We start from the raw sequence: 25,035 nt of genomic DNA, 5'->3' as shown, positions 1-25,035 counted from the left end.
AAAAAATAAAAAAATAAATCCCTTTGATGTTTTCCCTGAATTATGTGAATAAGATGTTTACAAGTACTAGTGTTTCTTCATACTATTACATGCTTGGACATAAATCTCTCAGATTTCATCAAAAAGACATCTTCCGAAGATGAACGAAAGTCTTGCGGGAATGACATAATTGAACTTTTTGGGTGAACTAACCTTTTAAGGTGAAATGTACTAAGAAGAAAATAAAATGATCTAAATCCAATATATTTAACAAACACAAGCATATGAGTACATCTCCTACTACCATAAAGTTAAAACAACTAAACATATGATAGATTTTTGTAAATGCACTGCATATGAATATTTAAAAGTCTGTCATTTCCTGGGTGATTGCTAATTAAGCTAGAAGGCGAGCCAATTTCATTAAACACACTGTCACCAGACATCTAGTGTGCAAACACAGTGAAGTAACAGACAGTTAATCATAATATGAATAAGAAAATGTGTCTAGATGATGAATTAGTCCAGTGTGAAAAGGGCTGATCTCTCTAATGACCATGCACACTTCAGATCCGTCTGCTGTTGCGCAGCATTTGTGTAGCACACCCTTGTCAACCTTCTGCAGACCCCGAGGGTCTTAAAACACAGGGGTCAGAACCTCTTTTCCTTTTTTGTTTTCCACAGTTGTGGTGGTGGAGTGTGTGGCACAGACTGCTGGCATGAGCTGCGGTGTGGAGACACGAGGTGTTCCCCATGTTCAAGCTTTCGCCAAAACCGATGCCAAACCACAAATTACAAGCCAAATTTCAGTTTCTGGGGATCGCCCAAGTTTCTGCCCTCATTCCCACACTAAAGAACCATAGAGGCTGCAAAATGAAGCATGCTTTAAATATATACAACACACACACAGGGCTTTTTACTCAAGCAGATGTTTTGAAACTGTGACAGAGCGGATCTACTAGAGCTTGAAGAGATTTTAGCAGTGTTGGCAAAGCTACAGTGAAACTAAAGCCAATGAAGTCAAGCTAAAAAAGTTTTTTTTTTGGGGTGTGTGTGTGGGGGGAGGGGGGGGGGGTTAGGTAGACTACCTACAAAACTTAAGTTCATGTTGTTCATGACAAGTGTTAATGTCAAACCCTGTATATACAGTGTATGTATGTATATGTATAATTATAGTATCATTTTATTTACATGACTATTTTAAGCAAAGCATTTTAGTTTCCCACTGGGCTTTAGGGTTTAAACATTAAACATTTAACCTTACCATATATCAACCCTACAAGAGTTGAGTCGCATCTCAAATGACTTTTATAACAGTTTTCTCGGTAAATCAGGCTCATCTAAAGCTAATTGCCTCTTTACAACTCAATCAAAGTCGGAAAAAAACACATTGAACATTTCAACAGATTTATTGTGCTTCTGTAGTGCCGAGTGATATGTGGCGGACGCTACATGTGTCGCGCAATAGTGAACAAGCTCATTAAAAAAACAACAGCTTTGAATCACAGGCTACGCTCGCCATTCATTCTGCCAATGGATGGTAAAATAAATCCAACTATGTGTGGACAATGCGGGGGCTCGCCCTGTGGAGAGGGCTCTTTGTTTTGGGAGACCCCCATCATCTGCTTTTTGGGAGGTTAGGGGGGTGGATAGGTCCCCACTGTCAGGCTGTTAGGGGGTGGGTGGGACATATGGGGTTTCTGGGGCTCTGACACAAAATCAGGAGGGATTCAGAGGCACCCATGGTATCCTGAAAGAGAACAGAGCCTGTGGTGGAGGGGCTGGAGTTGTTCCTGGCACTGTGTGAACTCAAGACATGAAGAGACACTTGTAAGGAATGTCCAACTGCTGATGTCATGATCCTGTCAGCAAGCATCTTAGCATTTCCTTTCGCTTCCTTACAAACTATACCATGGTAATGCTAGGTTTTGAAAAAAAAGGAAGAAAAAAAAGAACAAGAAAAATGGCAAAAAATATTCTTAAAGACACTTTGAAAGTTTAAATTATTATTAAGATTAATGTTATAATGTTACGTTATAATGTTGTATTAATATTTGGTTATGGTATTTAATACATATATTAAATATGTATTAAATATTCAAATGTATTCATATAGTATTATTACTATTCTATACAAAATATTACAACATACAAATACAGTATAATATTGTATTTTAATATTTTATGCTGTTTTGTAATTGTTATTGTATCATATTTTATATTTATAATAGTAGCATTTTACAATTAATGTCATGAATAGATTGTTTAAATATTATCTATCTATCTATCTATCTATCTATCTATCTATCTATCTATCTATCTATCTATCTATCCATCCATCCATCCATCCATCCATCCATCCATCCATCCATCCATCCATCCATCCATCCATCCATCCATCCATCCATCCATCTATCTATCTATCTATCTATCTATCTATCTATCTATCTATCTATCTATCTATCTATCTATCTATCTATCTATCTATCTATCTATCTATCTATCTATCTATCTATCTATCCATCCATCTCAATTCCTAGAAAATTCCCATATTTTCAAACATGTCCAGTTAATTCAAATATAAACAAGTAATTAGACATACAATTTACCCATTTGCCGAGACAAAAATGATGCAGTCGTGATACAAATGTAACTGTGATATTAGAAACCCTACATAAACATCATCACAACATCTGAGGATGGTTGCCATAGTACCGGCTAATGAAAGTGTGTTTTATCGAGAACTCATGATGGGAACTGATGTTAACATGCTGCTAGAATAAGTTCCTCTTGCAGTGTTTTCTACTGCATGTTGATGAGCCTCTTTTGCTACATTTCATGTAAAATTAACCACAACACAACCAGCAATAATAATAATCATTCAAAAATAATATATATATATATATATATATATATATATATATATATATATATATATATATATATATATATATATATATATATATATATATATATATATATATATATATCCCTTGCATATAACATAGCACTTCAATCCAATTGGCTATTGATAATTTTGCTTTTATTGTTATCTAAAAAAAAAACAATTGTTTTATCATTGATCAATTGTCAGCGATCAAATACATCTAAACACCTATCACAAAATGCGACCCTAAAAAGGACAAAACGCTCAAACATACATCATTTTGAACCATGTCTGAACCACTGTCTTCTTGTAGCAGCTCTTCATTTTGACTCCTTTAGATGAGTTCTCAGCTGGAAAAAATACCATAATATGTACGTACACACATACAACAAGTGAATTTAGCCCAGCACACAGCATTGTTTTGGATGTCCGGTAAGTTTCAACCCAAAATATACATCAAAGCTGGGTTTTTTGTGTGTGTGTGTCTTTAGGTTCGGTCTTAAAACGACTGTGTAAATGGTCGAACCAGGACTAATTGTATCATTTTCTTTTTTGGTCTGGAACAAAAGAACCAAGAGAACCAAAACACACCCTAAATGCAAGGAAACTGATCCTAGCCAGAACCCACCTGCTCAAATTCAGGACCTAAATAATTTCGGTCAAAATCAAACCAATAAGCTATATCTAAGCAGACATCTCACACTTTCTCTGGGCAAAATGAACCGACAAAGGTCAAGCACTCAAAGCTTAATTTAGCTGTGACCTTTCACCTTGACCTGTTCACAAATGCATGTTGACCTTTATACTGTTCACATCACCCACTTCACGCCAGATCTGCAGTCAAATTACCAAGCAGCATCCGGACACATAACGACGTGTTTCTCTGCATGGTGGCGTTTCTATGATGGAGTAGCATAAAGAGAAGACAAAAGGGTGAGACTTAAACACAGACACTCAGGATGACAGATGTCTTGATTGACATGTCCAGGGACAGATGGAGCAAGTACGACTAAACATATGCTGATCACAAAAAGACACTCTAGTCTAGAATCATATATTTTTTTTAAAGATCTAATGAATGTCTCTATAGTAAGTTATTTACATTTTATGTAAAGTCAAGATGAAAATCAAAACTGACCTCAGTTTCTTTCTTCAAGGGGTAACGTTGCCTATTTTCAACCCACTCTGTATTATTATAATATCTGTTCTCCGCAGTATATTCTCTGTGTTACCTAGGCTGAGGAATTCACATAAATTTGTTAGCAAAAGTCCACTGGATGACGCAAATGTGTTATTCAGCAGAGTTTTGACAGCTCCATAATGTGTGTGAGAACTACTACCACATTTTTTATACCTGCCGACGGACAGTCGGATCATCAGAGGGTTATTAACAGAACATTTAAGGGTAGCTATATCACTGAGAATTGTATTGTATTGTGTCTACTTAAATGGAACCCTATGGCAACCGCTTTCTCCCCTGAATGCGACGTGTTTTGCGTCAAGGGGTTTGGCGGAACAGACAGAATGGCAGTTTTTTTCTTTTTTTCCCACAACTTGTTAGTAATAATCCAGTTTAATGTCGACTATAAACTCTTTTCAGATTTTAAAGCCTTCTCTCCGTATTTGCGATTCTTTGCAGACTCTTTACAACGATCTGAATCCTTCACTGGAAACCTAAATTAACTCATTTCCGCTGAACCTTTACTCTTTAAATTCCTGCACCGGGAAAAATACAAAAAAGTAAAGTCGACACCATTACGACAAAGTTTGCTGAGAAGTATTTCCTACTAAAGCAAAGCAGTTTTTAATCTGGTCGTAGTGGACTGGTGGGAGTGGCCTTGGACAGCAACATGCCCGGTGCATTATGGGTGCTGAAGTTTCCCTTCCTAATTGGTGAAAGGGAAGACAGCAGCCTTTTTTGAATGTTTTCACTAGTCATATAATCTATTTTTTTCTTTTGCTTTTCTACAGTAGACCTATAAAATAAAAATAAATCATAATCTACTCACCCTCATTTTGTTCCAAACCTGTTTATCTTTCTTTCTTCATATCACACAAAAATACTGAAGATCAAACAACATTAGACCCAACTGACTTTTATCGTATGGGCAAAAAAAAAAAACGCTGAAGGCTCACTTTTCATGGTCCAATCAGTTTCTAATAGATAAAATCAAGTTCCAGATTATTCTCAGAATATTTACACAGAAATACATCACATTTTAAAAAAGTAAAATGGGTTGCATTTCATTCATCATTTAATTGTGACTTCAAATTGCTGATTTTTTTAAAAATAAATTATATCAAATATGAAAAATATTATTAATAAATATTTGCAATGTGTATAATCATAATTATTTAATATATAAAATGTACAACATAATCATATGTATAATAATATGTATGGTGCTTTTGTTACCAAATAATTTTTTTTTTAAAAGAAATCCTTTGTGCTACATGCAATTCTGTTTTGAAACTATGAAAATCTTCAGTGTTTGTGCTGTAAATGTCCTCAGAGGAATTCAATATCTAAATAAAAGGTATCAAATCTTCTCTTCAAACTGAGATGCACAAACATCTGCACATCTGAACCTTCTTTTCCTTTAATCTATTTCCGTATCTGCATGTTTGTTATGCCTAACATCATCTATTTCATATGCAAATTCTTGCAAGACACTTTAAGAAGAAGAAAAAAAGGGAAACTTCATTTGATCCACTGAGATTAGTTCTATCGAGCAGGACGGGCTGCAGTCTTTCTTTTGCATTTCTGATAGGAGGCCTCAAAGGAAGCTCTCACGCGCACAATCTCACAGACACTAACGCAGGCGGTTTGTCGCGCATTTAAAACACCTGCTGTGCACACATTACCAAAAACAAGCTTCCAAAGTGTTTAAAAGTACTCTCACACAGAGATCTGCTTAGAATCCTTCGTGCCATTAGGGAACAGCGGTGTGTTACGGCAGTAGAAACAGATGGTGACAGAATGTGATGAAGTCTTGTGTGTTTTGTGCAGTCAGATTTAGCTGACTCTCTGCATATTCTTACAGTATTAGGATGCTGGCTGTGTACATGTTACGGGAAAATATCAACTATGCATTCAGCTGACCATGGTTATCAAAGATACTGAGAGCCTAATACTGACAATAAATCCAAAATAAATGTCAAGAAGCCTATTAACTTTTTCCTATTTATTCATTTAAAAATAATCTCTCTCTCTCCCCCTCTCCCCCTCTCTCTCTCTCTCTCTCTCTCTCTCTCTCTCTCTCTCTCTCTCTCTCTCTGACATGAAAAGTTAGTTAAAAAAAACGAACAACAAAGTAACACATTGCATAGAAAGAGTGGCAGGTCTATTATTTACATTTACATTTACTTTCCAAGACTCAATGTACAGATGATTTGACATTACACTGCTATGTTTATCACAGTCATTTGGATTCAATTGCACATTTTCAATACAGAATTATATACAGAAAGCAATTAAAGACTGCCATCTCTCATTGACATTGTATTTATACTTTGGTTATAATGAAAGGATTAGTGAGCACATAGACCTCACGCTTAACACAATCTCCACTGGTCTGAGCAATGTTGATAGGATTGTGACTAACTTTAACCAATCTGATTGGCCATTGTGTTCACACGCTCAACAGATATGTCTGTGATTGGCTACAAAAGTCAATGCTGCAAACACATTGTAAATAAAAAACCTTTGAAGCTCTTCACAGAGCGCTTACACAAACACTTACAGGAACATTTTAAAGGTGCAGTGTGTAGTATTTATAAGGGTCTATTGACAGAAATGCAATATGATATACATAACTTTGTTTACAGTGGTGTTTAAGGACCTTACACAGTGAATAGTTCAGAACCACTTCCTACTCTCTGATGTCTCAGGCGACGATATCTTTGTCCTGTGTTGGCCACCGTAGCTTCTCTATGTGCTTCGAAAGGGAGGGGTGCAATTACAATTTGCAACCTCACCACTAGATGCCGCTAAAATTTAAACAGTGCACCTTTACAGCAGCCAGCTCAGTGGGTACAATCACATTAAAGGATCACATGAATCTTTGATTTTCCAATTGAAAAATTCCATTGAATTCTGGACAACATTACAAAAGTTCACCCAAAACATTGTTAAAGTCCCAGCGAAGCGAAAGTAAGTGTGTTTTCTTCAGTGCTGTGACGTATTTCCAAGTGAAACTGAATATTGAACAGAGGGCAGGGTTTTACCTCAGCACTCCTCCTCTCCATCTCGCGCTCATAGCAGATGAACTATAGAGGGGAGTGGTTACACATTTTCAAACCCAAGCCGTCGAACTGACATCATCTGAGAAGGAACGCCGTTTCCAGACCGGAAATAACTTTTCAGATTTTGATTAAAGATTACGGCGTCAAACTGTTCTTTTCTGTGTATTAACTTGCACAGATTAATTGTTCATTTTGATTTAATTTAACTCAATGATATAATATCATTCAAAACCCATCTTGTTTTCTTTCATTCATGAAACACAATAGAAAATCTTTTGCAGAATGTACAAGCTTCTTTTATGCTCTGCTCAACTACAGTAAATTACTTTAACCTTTAAAGGCCTTATAGCTGAAGTGCCTTGAAACGCACAGCACTATTCAATGTGTTGACTTAATTGGCACTGAAACTGGAAAACATGGCGGGACATAACAATCAGCTCCTCCCCTTTCAAAAATAAATAAATAGCCAAAATAGCCAAAGCAAAGTAAACTGCAGCTTCCTCCTACTCTCTGACCATTTCTCCTCCTAAAATGGTTTTAAAATATAGCTTTCTGTGCAGAATTTTCTGGTCTGCATGAGCGAGTGCTCATATGATCTGCTCTTTGCTATTGTGTCTCGACCGGAGCAGACTGTGTGTCCACTGCGGAGGTTTGCGGGACATTAACACAAAACCACACTTAATTCATCCCAATGGAAAGCATATTAACACTGTCTGAATCATTCCCTATCCCCTATATAGTGCAATATGTGCCATTCACCATGTAGAAAATAGCAAATGTGTAAACAAGGGATCGATTTTAGCCGCAGCTAAAGAGGGCAGAACACTTTAGATTCTAGAGAGCATTTGACTGAACAGAAAATCTGATGAGAAGCTGAAGTGCAGTGATCATCAAAATCATTGCTCCATATTTGACGAAAGTGAGAGACTGTATTTGAATTAATATCTTCTCAATGTTAAAAATTTTTTTTTGGAGGAGCACACCAGCTTATAAATAACAGAATAGCTAACATACTATCATACTAAAAGCCAAAAAACATACATTTTCATGGCGACATGCTGTGATTAAACTGAGACAACAATCTGTTTTAAAGAAAAAGAAGGCATCCTCTGAAATGCATAATGACTTTTTGTGGTGATACATTTTTTTCATGTATAAATTTAAGTGACCATCAGGTGAAAAGCATGGAGATGAGAAGCTAGTGCAAATGCATGACTCTATTGTTATGTTAATATCCTTTATCTTATTCAGTGCTCTAGTGCAGACAGCCAGTCCACTATATTGGCAAATTAAAACCACTATCACCTGCAAATCAATGTGGAGAAAGAGGCAAAGCCAGAGCCTCCAGGGCAAAGAGCATTAAGTCAATGAGCAGGAGCACATGGGCACAGGTTTCAGTCACAGGGCAAGTGTGATACTAGAGGGGGAAAAAAAACTCAATATGCCAACTGTACAAAGTAGATTTTTTATAGTTAAATTTAAAGATAATATAAAAAAAGTTAAAGATAAAATAATACTACAATATAATGTAACAGGTGTTAGGAAAAGACTAGACCACAACAAAAAGCACAACTACAATATATTCTTCTTCTTCTTTTGGCTTTTCCCTTCAGGGGTCGCCACAGTGAATCATCTGCCTCCATCTATTTCTATGCTCTGTATCCTCTTCTCTCAGACCAACTACCTTCATGCCCTCCTTCACTACATCCATAACAACTACAATATAAATATATTAAATAAATAAATAAATAAGTGGCTTAATAAAGGTGCCAGAGCTGTGATTTAGCAGCAGAGGATATAAATATACAAGGCATAATATGTTAAGATTTCAATTTACTGTTCTTTTTTAACTTGCTATTCAAAAGTTCTAAAGGATCCTGAAAAAAATGCCTCATGTTTTCCACAAAAATAATTGTTTTCATCATCGATAATAATAAATAAGTGTGCACATTTTAAAGAGCAAATAAATCAGCATATTAGAATGATTTATGATCATGATGTGACGCTGAAGACTGGAATAAAGATGCTTGAAATTCAGCTTTGACATCACAGGAATAAATCACATTTTAAATATATTCAAATTGAAAAATTAAATATATTCTATCTTTAAATACAGGATCTAATCTCTTTACCAGACGGCCACAAAGGGTGAAAATATGTAGTGTTTTTATGTGTTTATTTTATGCACACATTCTCCCTTCCAGTGTTTATTTGACGCACACAATGATTTCCCGAATCCAAGTGTCCACAAACCAGACATGACCTCTTTTTAAGTTGTACTTGATTTAAAGATCTTGTTAAAATTGTGAAATCAAGCTCATAATGACTAAATTCAATCATTTATATAATTTTGGCCAATTACATGAGGCACATGTGCAGTACATCTTTAGAGCACTAGAGAGCACTGTAGACTATATCATCAATCATAGATCATCTCGTGGATTGAATATGCCTTCTGCCTTGACTTTCTTAATTCAGTCATTCTTTTGCTAAGCATAATCCGTTTAATCTACAGTATATGAACACTAAAACCTCATGAGTTAATTGAGTGGATTAGTTTTATACTTTGACTAGCATTTTACACTAGAGCAATGTAAAATCCATGTGCCCTCATAATCTTTAGTTAAAATAGCTTCCTCTTCTCTGATGGCGTGTTTACTGGCGTGAGGACGGGACAACCTGTCACTCATGTGACATCGACCAATAGCAAACCACAACCATCCAATCAGTTCCTGATGGACAAAATCAAGTCCTGCCTTACATTTGATCTTGTTCGAGAAGCCTTGTATATACACCACACTATGAAGAAAAGACTATTGCAACTCATGTTTAATGCGGACTTCAATCCTTGATGCAATATTTATTCAAAAATACTAATGCGGTGCTCAAGAAACCTTTCTTTTTATTATCAATGTTGAAAGCAATTGTGCTGTTTGATATTTTTGTGTAAACCGTGTTGCATGTTTTTTCAGGATTCTTTGATGAATAGAAACTTCAAAAGAACAGCATTTCTTCTCCCTGAAATACCAAAGCAAAACTAAATCTCTAGAAAGCAGGTAGTACACATTCAGCTACTATGTTGGCTGTATCTCACACACACACAAACTATATATATATATATACACTCACACATGCATCATCTACTATCTCCAAACACAGACTGCCAGCCCAGCTGATCGCCACACATGCACGGCTAAATTTACTGTTTCTCAGTATAACACTTGATTCTGCTAAAGCCTGTGTCAATGAGCCAGAGCTGCAGATTTAAATGTGCATCGTCAACAAAATGATTGTGCAATGGCGTGCAGTGATAAATAACATTAACCACAGTCAGATTATGTGTCTGAAACACACACACTTGAAATCATCATGCCGGTCCGTTAACTTTTCCCCCGTTATATTCACATAATAACCAAAGGTAAAGCTATGGGTCGTGGGTTCTTTTGGATCAGTTTGCATCCAATCTGTACCCTCCTATCAGAAATGACACACACACACACACACACACACACACACACACACACACACACACACACACACACACACACACACACACACACACACACAAGAACACACTTTCCTTTCCCTTGACAAAGCCTTAAATGGCATTTGAACGTGTTTGCAGGGAGAGAGAGAGAGAGAGAGAGAGAGAGAGATGTCTCCAGGGTTGCCTAGCAGACTTACTAACTCAAAAATAAACCGAGCCACACTGACTTGCTTAAATTTGCCTGGAGAACAAACACACAGAACACACACACACACACACACACACACACACACACACACACACACACACACACACACACACACACACACACACACACACACACACACACACACACACACACACACTAGCTGAACACCAGCAGGCTGCTAAAACAAAAACTTTTCATATTCAAAACAAGTGCCATGATATTACCATAAAAAATAAAATGGATTTGGAAGTAAAAGTAAAATAAATAGAAATAGTATTTGTTCAGTGTCGTGGCTTGTTTGGTACCATGGTATTACCATCACTGAACATGGTATAATCTCAGCATTATTTTGTAAGAGAAATATACACAGATTTAGTGTTGATCTATCTTGAGCATCTGCATAAAGCCATAAGGCAAAGATTTCCTTGATACTGGGGATGCACAATACAGTTTATTGGTAGCCTATGTTTTCATTTGATCAGTATCGAATATCAATATTGGATATCATTTCTCAGGACATGTACTGTAGCTTGGTAATACCTTGTGTGTTTGGACATGTATATATATATATAATGGTGTTCTTTGAAAATCCATTGTAGCAGTAGCAATAGTATATTTTTGCTCATTTGTATTACTATTATTAGTATTGTTTATATACTCATTTTAACCCATGTCCTATATAGTTTACATGTATATAGATACATATTATGTGTATATGTGTTTACATATTGTTTGTGTACATACACACATATGTTTTTATATAAAATCACTTTAAAGCAAGTAAATAAAAAAGATCCCAAATGCCTCACACCACTAAACCCACATATCAGTCTAACCTGTGTGTCCTCTTCACTGTCAGCAGGATGGTACTTTTTGTCCGCCGCCCAGGTGCTCCGGAGGTGGAGGTGAGCGTTGCTCTGCGGGGGGCTGGAGAAGCAGGGCCGGGGGGCCACAGCCCGGGTGGGCACCTGAGGGATGGGGAGGGCGCTGTGGATCGGCTTCGGCAGTCCAGACTTCATGTTAGTGACCACGAGGATAGCAGGCATCTTCCCCTGGACCCACAACCAGTCCAATGTATCTTGCCACACACTGTAGCATCCAGCGTCCTTCAGATAAATCCCTATTCCCAATACAGTTCGAAAGGACTTATTATGGTCTTATACCTCAAAAAAATGAAGCGATCCACCTGTGTGTTGACCAGTCCGAGACACCTTTCAAAATCAAATGTGAATCAGTTCAGCTCTCGATTTAATTTGATCCCAGGTGCTCCTGAAGTAGCGCAGAAAATCCACAGCAGGAAAAATAATAAAATAAAATCACAGTATCATGGAAAGGGCAGGAATATATAAGAGCAGCAAGCGTATGACAGCAGCACACTTGCAGCGAATGGTGCTCAGCTGGTGACTGCAGGGATTTTGAATACACTTGTCCATGATCTCTCTCTCTCTCTCTCTCTCTCTCTCTCTCTCTCTCTCTCTCTCTCTCTCTCTCTCTCTCGCTCTCTCTCTCTCTCTCTCTCTCTCTCTCTCTCTCTCTCTCTCTCTCTCGCTCTCGCTCTCTCTCTCTCTCTCTCTCAGTTTTAACTCTCAAGCAGGTGTGGCTTTAAGACGGCAGTAGTAACTAGTGGCTCATGCCTGACACCAGTGTATAAGCACTAGTTTTCTCTCAGCTGTGTGGCACACACTCCCATAAACACACACACACACACCCCTCCCATCTAGGACGTCAGAGCAAATGAGCGGTATGAAGCAGCAGAGGCTGGATATGATTAGCTTGTGTGTGTGTGTGTGTATTTGTTGAGCATGGAAGGAACTATGCATGTCTTACATGTACGAATACTGTAGATTACAATTGACAGCCTGTGTGTATAACTCTCTGCATTGTGTGTGTGTGTGTGTGGGTGAGCTAGAGAGAGAGAGAGAGAGAGAGAGAGAGAGAGAGAGAGAGAGAGAGAGAGAGAGAGAGAGAGAGAGAGAGAGAGAGAGAGAGAGAGAGAGAGAGAGAGAGAGAGAGAGAGAGAGAGAGAGAGAGAGAGACGCAGTGTTCTCCATGTTGTGGGCTTCCCTCCAGGCACACTATACGCAGTGGAAGTCAAATGAGGCGAAGGTTACTTGCAGGGATTAGTAGATCTCATATTTCTATGTTTTTTTATTCATTATTTCTTCCTCATAGACTCTCATTAATCACCACAGAGATCCACCTCTATTTCCCTGTCTTTGTTCTTAGAATGATAAAGCAGTTTAGAGAGACATTGGAAGACTATAAATCCTGAATATAAGATGTTTTCATTTACACTTCATCATTTAGCTGATGCATTTATCGCAAGCGACTTACACATGTGAATAATACAAGTACAAATGATTATTCAGAGGAAGAAAAGAGTACAAGCTTCTGTACCTAATAGGCACCAAAGCTATGCAATATATATTGATAAAATATGGTCACTACTAAACTTCCTATTCATCAAAGAATATTGAAAAAAATGCATCAGTTTCCACAACATTTTTATCACAACTGTTTCAGAAATGTTTCTTGAGCAGCAAATCATCATATTAGATTATGATTTCTGAAGGATCATGTGACACAGAAGACTGGAGGAATGATGCTGAAAATACAGCTTTGCCATCCCAGGAATACAACTAATTTTCAAATATTTTAAAATATCTAAATTTCTGAAATATTTCAGTTGGTGTGCAATGAATCTAAAATATACGAAAGCTTAATTTTTACCATTACATTATGGAAAATAATTAACTTTATCGCAATATGTTAATTTTTTGAGAAGGACCTGTATATATATATATATATACACACACACACACACACACACACACACATTGCAGAGTCTGATTCAGAGCCCTTTTATGATGTTGCAATGTTATGACCCTTGTTGTTTGAAACATAAAAGACAGAATTACACCATCTGTTTGAAAACACTAGTTATGCATGCATTAACTAAACACTATATGGATCAACCAATAACTAAATCACTAATGCCCTCCTAATGACTTCTGGATCAATATCCCACCATCTGTAGCGTATGTCATGACATTTTATGATCTTAAGGCTGTTGGCGGCTGAGTAAGAGAGGCGTTTAGTTCAACCTAAAAAGAAACATTTGACTAATTCTCATGTTGTTGTCCCATAGAATTTTATAGTATAGACAAAAATGGGTAAAATGCTTCAGGTTTGGAAAAACATTCACCTTATTTTTGGGTGACCTCTCCCTTTAACTGAACAATTCTAAGCCCAAAAGTCCAAACCTGGTCTCAAATTACACAATCATCACTCATAAAGAATCTTAGCATCTTTATTTTAATTCCCCAGACTTCCCACCATCAACCACCATATTTTTTTTTTTTTTTTTGCCACCACACCCATATGCAAACAGTTGCACTTCAGGAAACTATGACCAAAGACAGTAAATGCTACCCGAAAATGAAAAAGATGTAAATTTCAACATACAGAGTCCAATTCAACTCAACATTTGAAATTCAGGTTAATGGATTGGTTGAGATGCTCACTCATAATCACACTGACAGAGTTCAGTCATTTGTGAAATGAAAGGGAGTGAAGTAATGAGAAGATTTGGGGTCTCAGGAGTATTCCCAGATCAACACACTGTGTGCATCCTAAATCCAACGCACACATAATCCTGTTACCCATAATGCAAATCTGTGTGTGTTTTGCATCTCTGTGTGTATGCAATTATACCAATTTAAATGCATAATCCGACTAGCTATGAAATACAAAGAGAAGTGGTGCAACTAGAAGAACAAAAGGCAAAACGCAGATCTGATTAGCTAAATAGATCAAAACGTACAATCATCTTCCATCTTTTGAGTTATTGCCAAGGCAACCACTGTTACCATTCTGCTATAAAAGTCAAGAGCAGGTCACTGTTATTTTACCACTTCTGTCAGTGAGGCTCAAGAACAATATCAATAATTCCTGACACAGTGACGATGGTGAACAAAAAGATTCAAACGGTTAATGAATCAGTGAATCGATTAATGATTCGGGTCACCAATGTCACGTGATTTCAGCAGTTCAGATCGCGTCAAACATCCAAACTGCTGAAATCACGTGACATTGGTGACCTGAAGCATTGATCGATTCACTGATTCATTAACCGTTTGAATCTTTTTGGAGAAACACGGAAGAGAGGACAATGCTGAATAAAGTTGTATTTTTTGATATTTTTGGACCAAAATGTATATTCGATGCTTCAAGAGATTCTAATGAACTAACTGATGTCACATATGGACTACTTTGATGAGGTTTTTATTCCCTTTCTGGACATGGACAGTATAGTGTGCATACACAAGCATAATTCAAATGACTCTATAAACTGGACAGTCCTCCAACCAATCAGACCACGGGATCAAGAGGCATCGACCCATCCTTCGCTATCTGTCATTGTGGTAAACCGGCCAATAGGTGGATAAGCCAGTCTGTGATTGGTTCCCGCAAAAGTGTAACAGAAGCAGGATAAATCAGGTTTCCAGCCTGAGCTGCAGGGAGAAATCAAATCGCTGGCAGATCAGTCTAGAGAATAACCCCCCTTGGAGAGACTTTGTAACTTTGAAGACTTTTTAATGCTCAAACAGCAACATTTAAAGAAAGTTGAAAATGTAAAAGAGCATAATAGGTGCTTTTTAAAACAGTTTCAGGTGTGTAATATCATGAGTTGCTTGACTAGAGTCTGTTGAGACCAGAATGAAGAACACACGCACATACACACTCCATCATGAGAACAACCTTTGCTTTGTAGTTGCAGGTTGACATTTTCAATCTATTTTTGGACCCTGAAAACCACTTGAGACTATAACCAAACCATTGAGATCCGTGCCATTTATTACAATATAAACCTCAAGCTAGGAGTAAGCCAAAACTATTTCATATCTTAAGGTTATTTCATGTTTGACCAAATGGTCCTTTGTAGTTTAATTCACGTATTCACTGATTCTCCAAAATGAAATCTTCATATGCAAAAAAAAGCTCATAATTTATATCTCAATCTATCCCAAAAACTTCTGGTACTAGTCCTTGTACAGCAAAAAACACTAAAATATCAGCAGATTTTGTCACGTGACCACAGCACGTTGCTCTAATGAAGCGTGTATAATTAACTCATAATTAGCTTCCATTTGCCTCCTGTGCTCTCTTCTCCACTCCATGCTGCAAAATGACTATTTTAATATAATCCACATCTTAATGTCCCTGTATTACAATCAGAATTTTAATTTTATACACACTAATGCTCCCATACTTTATCATTAAGATGCTAATAAGCATTTATTATGATTAGTGATGCTTCTTCAACCGTGATGATGTTCTGAGATCTCAACTAATGTCTCCTCATAGGACATGGCATTTTCATTTGAGACTATATCAAACCATGGAGATCTGTGGCGTTTTAATTACAATAAAATGCTCATGCCAAGAGTAAGCCAAATTAAACACCGTTTCATATCTTAAGGTTATTTCATGTTTGACCAAATCAAATGGTCCTTTGTAGTTTAATTTGTGTATTCAAATTCAAATAGCCATACTGCTTTTAATGACATAACATGCACAATGTTATGTCATTCTTTGAGTTTTAAGTTTCCTAAAAAAGTTGTCCTTAAAAAGGGAACTTAAAACTCTGAAACCCTCAAAAATATCAGCTTTAATATGTTTTGAAAAGAAATGTTGCCGTGGTTGTTGTAGCTAGAACAGACGCAACACGGCTATGCTAATGATCAGTAGTGAGCCGTGAGGTACTTAACTGCTGATCAAACATTTCCATCTGCTACCATTGAATTCAAATCAGTACTAGCTACAAACAGAGAAAGTGTGTAATCAGAAACAGTATACATTTTTCATTTTCTTTCCAATTTGACATTGCACAAGTTCAGGGGTTTTCAAACTGGGAATGCTAGGAGAAAAGCTGTAAACTAAATTCAATGTTATATATATATATATATATATTTAGTCATATTTAAATCAAGTTTTTATTGTTTACTTGTGTATTTTAATCTAATCTGAATATTTTATATTTATTATTTTTTTAAATATATTTCATTTTAAATTGGTCAAGTTAACAATTTAGATTACTATAAAATTAGTCTTTATACATGAAATATATCAACACCACCAACCCCCCATATGACTTGATACAATTTGAGCACTGCTTAGAAATATACAAAATGAGATTTATCTCATGTCATTACTGTAGCTAAATGTGTGTGGTCCACTTGTATATGCAGAGTATCTTAAAAATGACTAATATTTACAATTTGACAGGGTAGCAGAAAAGGATTCAGAAACTGTAATTTACTTGAAATGATAGAATGTCATTACTGGTACAGATCAAATTCTTTTTCATTTTAATACTGCTTACCCATTGTCTCAGTTTTGTTTGTGTTCATGTCTTTGTATGTATGCTCCTTGTCCTGTCCCTAGTTTTGTCATGTGTTCCTGTTTGTCATGTGATCCCCTTTTCCTCATGTGTTATGTTCTCATTGGATGTTTTTGTCATGTGTTCATCAGTTCTGTTTTGTCATTGGTTCATTGTTTGATGGTTCACAGGCATGTCTTGTTTAGTCATAGTCCATGTGTATTTAAGCCTTCATGTTTGTCATGCGTCTTTGTCTTGTATTGTCTGTGTAACCTGTGTTGGTGAGTTTTGTTTCTGTTCAAGTTTAGTTTATGCAGTATCAAGTCAAGCTTTGTCAAGGTTTTTTGTTTATTTTGTTTCTGTTCACACTCTCAATAAAACCTTATGTTTTATTGAGAAAAATCTTTGCCTTATGGCACTTGAGTTCAACTCCGCTCACCTTCAGTGGAATCCGTTACACCTATTCAGTTTTCTCACTCAAGAGCAGGGGTTCAAATCTCTAAGCCAACACAAACTATTAGTCCTTACATGCTACAGAAATCCTGAAGCAATTTGATGTCTCATTAGTCAAGAGCAGGAGGGATCTCATAGTTGTGTTATTTGGCCATATGAACGTTGTGTTCTTGAAAACCAGAGAATTACCGTCTTCGGAAAAGTAGTAATGGCGAATTAAGCACATAATTCATCAAAACAAACACATCAGCTGTGTTGAGAACTAGCTTTAAGAGAACCATCAGCTACTTGGAAGAGTTTTATGATGATCGCAGTTGAGCCGTGATCCCCATGGTTTGGGGAGCATGTGATTCGTAGATTAATGGCTAAATTTACCCACCATCAAGTCAACGTTTATAATTTGCATGTTTTTGTCTTGACAATTTACAAATGTAAGTCATTTTAAAAGATTCAAGCACAAGAAGAGGAAAAAAAGAACTCAGTTGCAAAACGCACACACACACAGAGAGGCGCCTTTAGATAGCGTCTGAACACCAAAATTATTCCTCTTTCGAATCTCAATGTGCTTGTACGTGGGTGACGCATACACGCACAATTATGTCAAAATGCCCATCGCTGCAAGTATTCTCATGTAAACAGTCGGTAATGTCTTCACTGAATGTTTAACCAGTTGAGAGAAATCGGATGTGTATCATTATATTGGATCCGTGCATTAGGCCTTAAAGTGTAATTACTGTTAATCAAACAGTAAAACACATCTTTAACAAAAGATCAATCTATATTTAACTTATACAGTGTTCATTTACATTTAATAATTACATTTATGTACCTGAATTCTACTGTTAGACCTTACTTAATTTTTAACTTTGTTATAATGTATTTATATGCTTGTATTTTTTACATTTTCATTATTATTTGTATTTAATTACTGACTGTTACCTTGACTTTAGTAAAATTTAAATGATTAAAAGCTAAATTTGATTAAATGATTAAAAGCTAAATTTGCAGAGGTATCTAATTAATTCAAGTAAAAAAGTAAACTTACAAACAAAAGTACCCCCCCCCCCCCATATGATCAGATTTATATGATATATTAGAATTACAGACACATGATGTATCTTGGAAAGCAACAACATTATTTAGTTTTTTTCTACCCAATTCCCTGTTCTAACTTCAGAAAGATGAATAAACACCACTTTTTTATTACGCTCCATCTAAACTTGTCCTGCTGGGTTTGTTGTGTGTGTGTGTGTGCCTTTATGCAGCGAGCCGTACAATTCAGCTTGACCCAGAATAACAGGAGTGGAGGTCACCCAAACACACTCAACACTCAGCCGACTGGCTGGACTCCACTCTTCAAAATAACACACTATCATACGGGAATATTTGAACAAGGACGGCCAAGTGCGGACTGCCGAATGGTTATGTGCTGGGAAAATTTTAAAAAGACACATATATTCAAAAGAAAGACTATAACAAGCTGTGAAATAACTGCTGATATAAAGTAAGGCATGCATGTAGAGTTGACACACACACAACAGAAACAGTGGCATCCCACTGTGAGGTTTCCCAAAAATAATCTCTCCAGGAGCTGCTGTGACCCTAAGCTGTCAGAAGCAGTCACTCCAGAGATAAAAGAACACATCTTCCTGAAACCTGAACTCATTTATCTTCATCTCAGCTGACGTTGTCACATCTAGAGCGGTACCGCAGAAAGACTTTCAGATCAGCTCCTGTGAGTCAGGCATGTAACCAGGAGTGAGGGCGTGTGTGTGATCTGCTTTGTGGGCGGCACTGGCAAGAGACACACAAACATGCACCAAAAAAAGTACTGCGGCAGTACAGTACTATAGTATAGTGAGAGTATCAGATATCAGCACTTTGATATACCATGGTACTGAATGAATGCCATACATACTGTAGTGTAGTGAAATACAGTGCAATATAGTATTTTGTCTATAGTACAGTAGACAAGACACTGATCTATATAGAGAACATTTATATAGATCAGTGAAACAGCATCAAGACCAAGACCAGAATCACACTCCTTAAATTCATCTAAAAGATCTGCATCTTCTGCATAAGACATGTTTTATAATTAAATAATAAATACAATCATAATAATAAGACACCATACAGAGCTTTAACTAGTGTTGTCAAAAGTAAAGACACCTCTGATTGGCCATTGTGTTTACACGCTCATCAGATGTGTATGTGATTGGCTACAATGATCAACGCACGGAAGCAATCGAAAGCACACAGAAGAGCTTGAAAGTGATTTGATAGCAGGATTGGGAGTATTTGAAAGGACAAGCAGGCGTCTCTCATCTGCTTTCAAATGCTCCTGTGTGAATCTCTGTAAGCGCTCGGTGAAAAGCGCCATTAATGTATGTTTACAACATGTTTTTGAAGCACTGATCATTGTAGCCAATCACAGACATATTTGATGAGCATGTGAGCACAATGGCCAACTCTATTTGTAGCCAAACAAATGAAATCACTATGTTTTAAAAGACACCTGCATCCTACATATTTGACGTTGTTGCAGCACCTCTCTTCCGAGTCTCTCAGTAACTGTTTTGTTCCTGTCTCTATGAAGCCTTTCCTCCCAAAAAGTGCAGTGTGCTCTGAATGGTCGGCTAAAGCTGTGTGTTGTGATTGGTCATTCGCTTTAAATGTGTTTTATTAATGTAACACCCCTTACCATAACACACTACTAACTCAGCTCAACCAAGCCTCACAACCTTTGTTTGCATATGCTTGGGACGGAAATTTTTTAAATGAGGAATATTGTAACGTGTTAATTTCCGGAAGAATACTTAAGACTGCACTCAGAAAACAGTGTGTACTGATAGAGAGAATAACTCCATTTGCAGTGTATTTGTGCTTTGTAACTTTGCAGAACTTTTTCATGCTCAAACAGCAATATTACACACTAAATAAAGTTGTAAAAAAGCATAAAAGGTCCTTGTTAAATATGAAAAACTACAAAAACCCTAGTGTAGTGTAACAGGTGGTAGTACATTCTTGTATAGAGGGTATGCATGTGACATCACCATTGGTCGGAGTGACTGTGGTTAAGCCCACTGAGTGGCAAAAAGACGGTGAGGCAGTATTGGTTTTCAGCGGGAATGCCAATCACAGAAAGAGCTTTGAGATTGACTGTACAAATAGATTTGACCAAAAAACTGGATCACTCCAATTCACAGAAACAACTTGACTCCAGGTAGCCAAACATGGATTTGCAGTTATCATTTTACATCAATATGTTGAATTTTGGGGTAAAATCATACCCTATACATTTATTTAGTTATATATTGTATTGACAACTCATCAATTAAATATTTACTATCATATATTCTGCATAATTGGATGTTTTTAAATAAACACGGATGTAAGTGATCACTCGGATTTAGACCTACGTATACTGTAGTTATATAAAGTGTTCACGGGCAAATTTGCTTTATGTATTTCCACAGAATTGAAATCAGGTTTATATAAATGTCAGGAAAACACGATCCTAGCTGCATGTCAATATCCATGGATCACTGGATCGTTGGTAAATTATAAGGAACATCGAGTCCAACTTTTAGTTTAAACCAATAACCGTTTGTTTTAGTTGCATTTTTATGTGTTCCCCTATATTAAATCCAGTCACGCAGCAGCCTCTCTTCTGCAGCTCAGTCCGGCGGGAATGTGACGTCAAAGCATACTCTCTATACTGTATAGTATTGTACAGTACTGCACAGTGAAGTACAATATAGTAAAGTACAATGCCATATTGTACAGTATAGCTCAATACAAGGGTGTAGAGTTAGAGTATAGTGTTGTTTGATAAAGCACAGTACAGTATACTATACTCTACTTTATCAAACAACACTATATTGTGTTATGCGATGTAGTATAGAATAGGCTATACTACATTGCATAACACAATACAATGGTGTAGAGTTAGAGTATATTGTTGTTTGATAAAGTACAATATAGTATAGTATTGTGTTATGCAATGTAGTATAGCCTATTTAGTGTAGTGGTGAATATTACAAACTAGTATATTATTTTGGGACGACAAATGAATGGTAATGTAGTGTAGTACAGTTATGTATAGTACAGTGTAGTACACTGTAAAAAATGATATGTTCAATAAGTTATGACAACATGTTTTTACATTGTTTTAACTCATCAAAATAAGTTAAGAAATGTTAAACTTTTTTTTATTAGTTATACAAGATATAACTAATTTGTTAAAGTCAGTTTAACGTAATTTAAGTTGAAATAACTTAAACATCCAAGTCGATTGTACTGCAAATGTTCAAAATTTGCCTTTTTTTTTACAGTGTATGATACAGCATGATTCAACATTCAAAAACCCTAACAACATAACATCAATCTTTAAGACCATCTGTTGTCACAACAAACTGTACTGTAAAGCATACGGCAGTGCTTCATGTGGTTGAGCTTCACCCGATCCAAACGCTTCGCTCTGATCTGGAGCAGAACCAACGTTGATTCTGACCACCAACCACACACAGAGCAAAGACACGGAGGAAATGTTCCCGAACACACGACTACTGCTCTCATTTCCTGCCCTGACGCTTCGGGGGGACTAGAATCAGTGTTTTTAATTTAACAACACATTATAAAGAGCAGTAAAGAGGAAGCACACCGCTCAGAAAATAATCAGACCCTGCGTGTCAGGGATAATCCAAATACGGAACAGGAGGGAAAACAGGGAGAACTGCATAATACGGGACTAATTAAATTCTTTCATTGTGAGTACACTTTGTTTCACTTTGCTAGGAGACATAAAATCGAGGCAAACATTCAAAGACTTTTTAATGGGGGGGCTTTTGTGAAGATTTGTGATATGGAAATAATGAATTGACGATGAAAGCAACAGTGGTTCTAGCCAAACATCCTTCAGTACCATCTCTCTATAAATAAGTAAGTAATTGCTTTGTTAAACGGAGGAAAAACTGGCAGATAATTCTAGCAATATGAAAAAAAGGGCAAAAACAAGACAAATCCCCCCTTGGAATTGACTTCAAGCATCTTGGTCCAATACAACAAACTGGGCAATTTTACAAGACAATGATTTTAATATAAAAACCACCCACTTAGTTACCCAATGTCTGATAAATATACACTCAGGTCTTGGTGGAAACAACTAAAATTCAACCGTTCCAAAGCTCCAAATTTGTCAGGTGGGTCCTTAAAATAGCTTTCTTTTGTACTTCTGAGTATCTCTGTGATGCCCAACCTGAAAAACCTACTTAGCCATCTGTGCTGTCCTTTCAGTTTTGTAAAAGGGGACAAGGGGTGTCTGCAATTTACTGTATTGGGAAAGGACTAAAAGAAAAGTACAAGCAGTAGATTCCACATCAAGCCGATATGGACCACGGCTATTGTTCCGATTCGAGACGTGCTGCAACCATACACTATTAACTTACTAGCAGGTTATGTCCGAAATGTCCAGAGGTCTTTGACTGGGCTTGCTGCAGATGGGTGATAGAGGTCTAGCAGTCTAGCAGTAATGACAATCCTTCTTAACGAGATTAGATTTAAAGGCGAGCACACAGGCAGAGAGGAATCCATTAAACAGCTTAAAGGATGCCGGTGGCGGGTGTCTTGGCATACGCTGTAAACCGACATCTCTTCTCCAATGATAATCCTGTCTTCTTCTAATTGTGCTGCATGCAAACGTCTAGCTGAGAGTTCAAAAATATGAAGGACACATTAAAAGACATTACATTCTAATTTATATCTAAAATATTTAAAAAAAAAAAGTTTGCTTTGCCATTTTATCTTGAGCTACACTGTAAGTGTAATACAGTGGTAAGATTATTGGAGTACGTTTTACAAGGAAATACTATTTCTGTCTTTCTACTTCTACATTTCACATTTAATTCAAAGTGGTACTTCTCGTTTCTTTGTCAATTTGTGAATGAAAATTGTTAAGTAAATCCTAAACCATATTTTTATAGTGCAAAACATCAGCCTCTACGTCTGAGCTGTATCATTATCTCTATTATTTTTAAACATTCATACTGTAAGGTTAGGGACCTCATCAAACCCCTAACTTTAAAGGGGTGGTAAAACACATTCTTTCGAAGGCTTGATTGTGTTTGTGGGGTGCACTGTAACATGTTTTCATGCTTCGTTTAAAAAAAAATAGTATTATTTTTCATATAATTTACCTTTATTCTACACTGCTCTGTCCCTCTTTGTAAAAATGGTCTGATGGTTTCCGGCTTCTATGAAGCCGGTCCCTCAAAACATATGCAATGGGCTCCGAATGGTTAGCTGGCCCAGTGTGTTGTGATTCGCTAACAGCCTAGTGCACGTTTCTCGGAAACCCCTTACCTTAAACGGTAGTGTGTAAAGACTGCAGATCTAGTGATCGCTACTGAATGGCGGCTTTTGTATTTTTAGAACGATTATATCCAAATATCTGTCGCAAGAACTATTAACCCAAAAGGAACACTAAACATTGGCTTTACTATAGTAGCCAAATCAAACACAGAACCATATTTAGCCTGCCTGTATGTAAGGGTCAAGGCCGGAAAACCATCCTGGATGCCTGTGACCTTTGCATCATATACAGGAGTGCTACTGTAATGGAAATTACAACATGGGCTCAGGAATACTTCCAGAAAATATTGTTGGTGAACACAATCCACCGTGCCATTCGCCGTTGCCGGCTAAAACTCTATAGGTCAAAAAAGAAGCTATATCTAAACATGATCCAAAAGCTCATGTTTTCTCTTGACCAAGGCTAATTTTAAATGGACTGTGGAAAAGTGGAAAACTGTTCTTTGGTCAGACAAAACAAAACTGAAGTCCTTTTTGGAAAAATGGGACTAAAGAGGACAAGGACAACCCAAGTTGTTATCAGCGCTTAGTTCAGAAGCCTGCATCTCAGATGGTATGGGGTTGCATGAGTGCATGTGGCATGGGCAGCTGGAAAGGCACCATCAATGCTGAAAGTTATATCCAAGTTCTAGAACAACATATACCTTCTTTCAGGGAAGACCTTGCATTTTCCAACATGACCATGCCAGACCACATACTGCATCAATTACAACATTATGGCTGCATAGAAGAAGGATACGGGTACTAAAATTGCCAGCCTGCAATCCAGATCTTTCACCCATAGAAAACATTTGGCGCAACATAAAGAGGAAGATGTGACAAAGAAGACCTAAGACAGTTGAGCAACTAGAAGCCTGTATTAGACAAGAATGGGACAACATTCCTATTCCTAAACTTGAGCAAATTGTCTCCTCAGTCCCCAGACGTTTGCAGACTGTTATAACAAAGAAGAGGGGATGCCACACAGTGGTAAACATGGCCTTGTCCCAACTTTTTTTGCGATGTGTTGATGCCATGAAATT

At 36.9% G+C, this 25,035-nt stretch overlaps 1 protein-coding gene across 7 annotated transcripts in view; it reads right to left on the bottom strand.

Annotated features, from left to right (window-relative positions):
• Positions 1–25,035, bottom strand: part of nav2a (neuron navigator 2a) — a 267,454-nt gene that overhangs the window by 116,931 nt on the left and 125,488 nt on the right. For 2 of the 7 annotated variants that reach the window (XM_067445218.1, XM_067445217.1), the window contains exon 1: positions 11,643–12,267. The exons of 4 other annotated variants lie outside the window; for them this stretch is intronic. In XM_067445218.1, the coding sequence (XP_067301319.1) occupies positions 11,643–11,852 (210 nt within the window). In that variant the 5' untranslated portion in view covers positions 11,853–12,267. Of the gene's footprint in view, positions 1–11,642; positions 12,269–25,035 lie in introns of those variants that run through there. One more of the 7 variants, XM_067445211.1, reaches the window with a different exon arrangement.

Source organism: Pseudorasbora parva, chromosome 1, assembly GCF_024679245.1.
Source record: "Pseudorasbora parva isolate DD20220531a chromosome 1, ASM2467924v1, whole genome shotgun sequence".
Classification (NCBI taxonomy): domain Eukaryota; kingdom Metazoa; phylum Chordata; class Actinopteri; order Cypriniformes; family Gobionidae; genus Pseudorasbora; species Pseudorasbora parva.
Note: the sequence above shows the minus strand (reverse complement) of the source record. Positions and strands in the feature narration are given on the sequence as shown.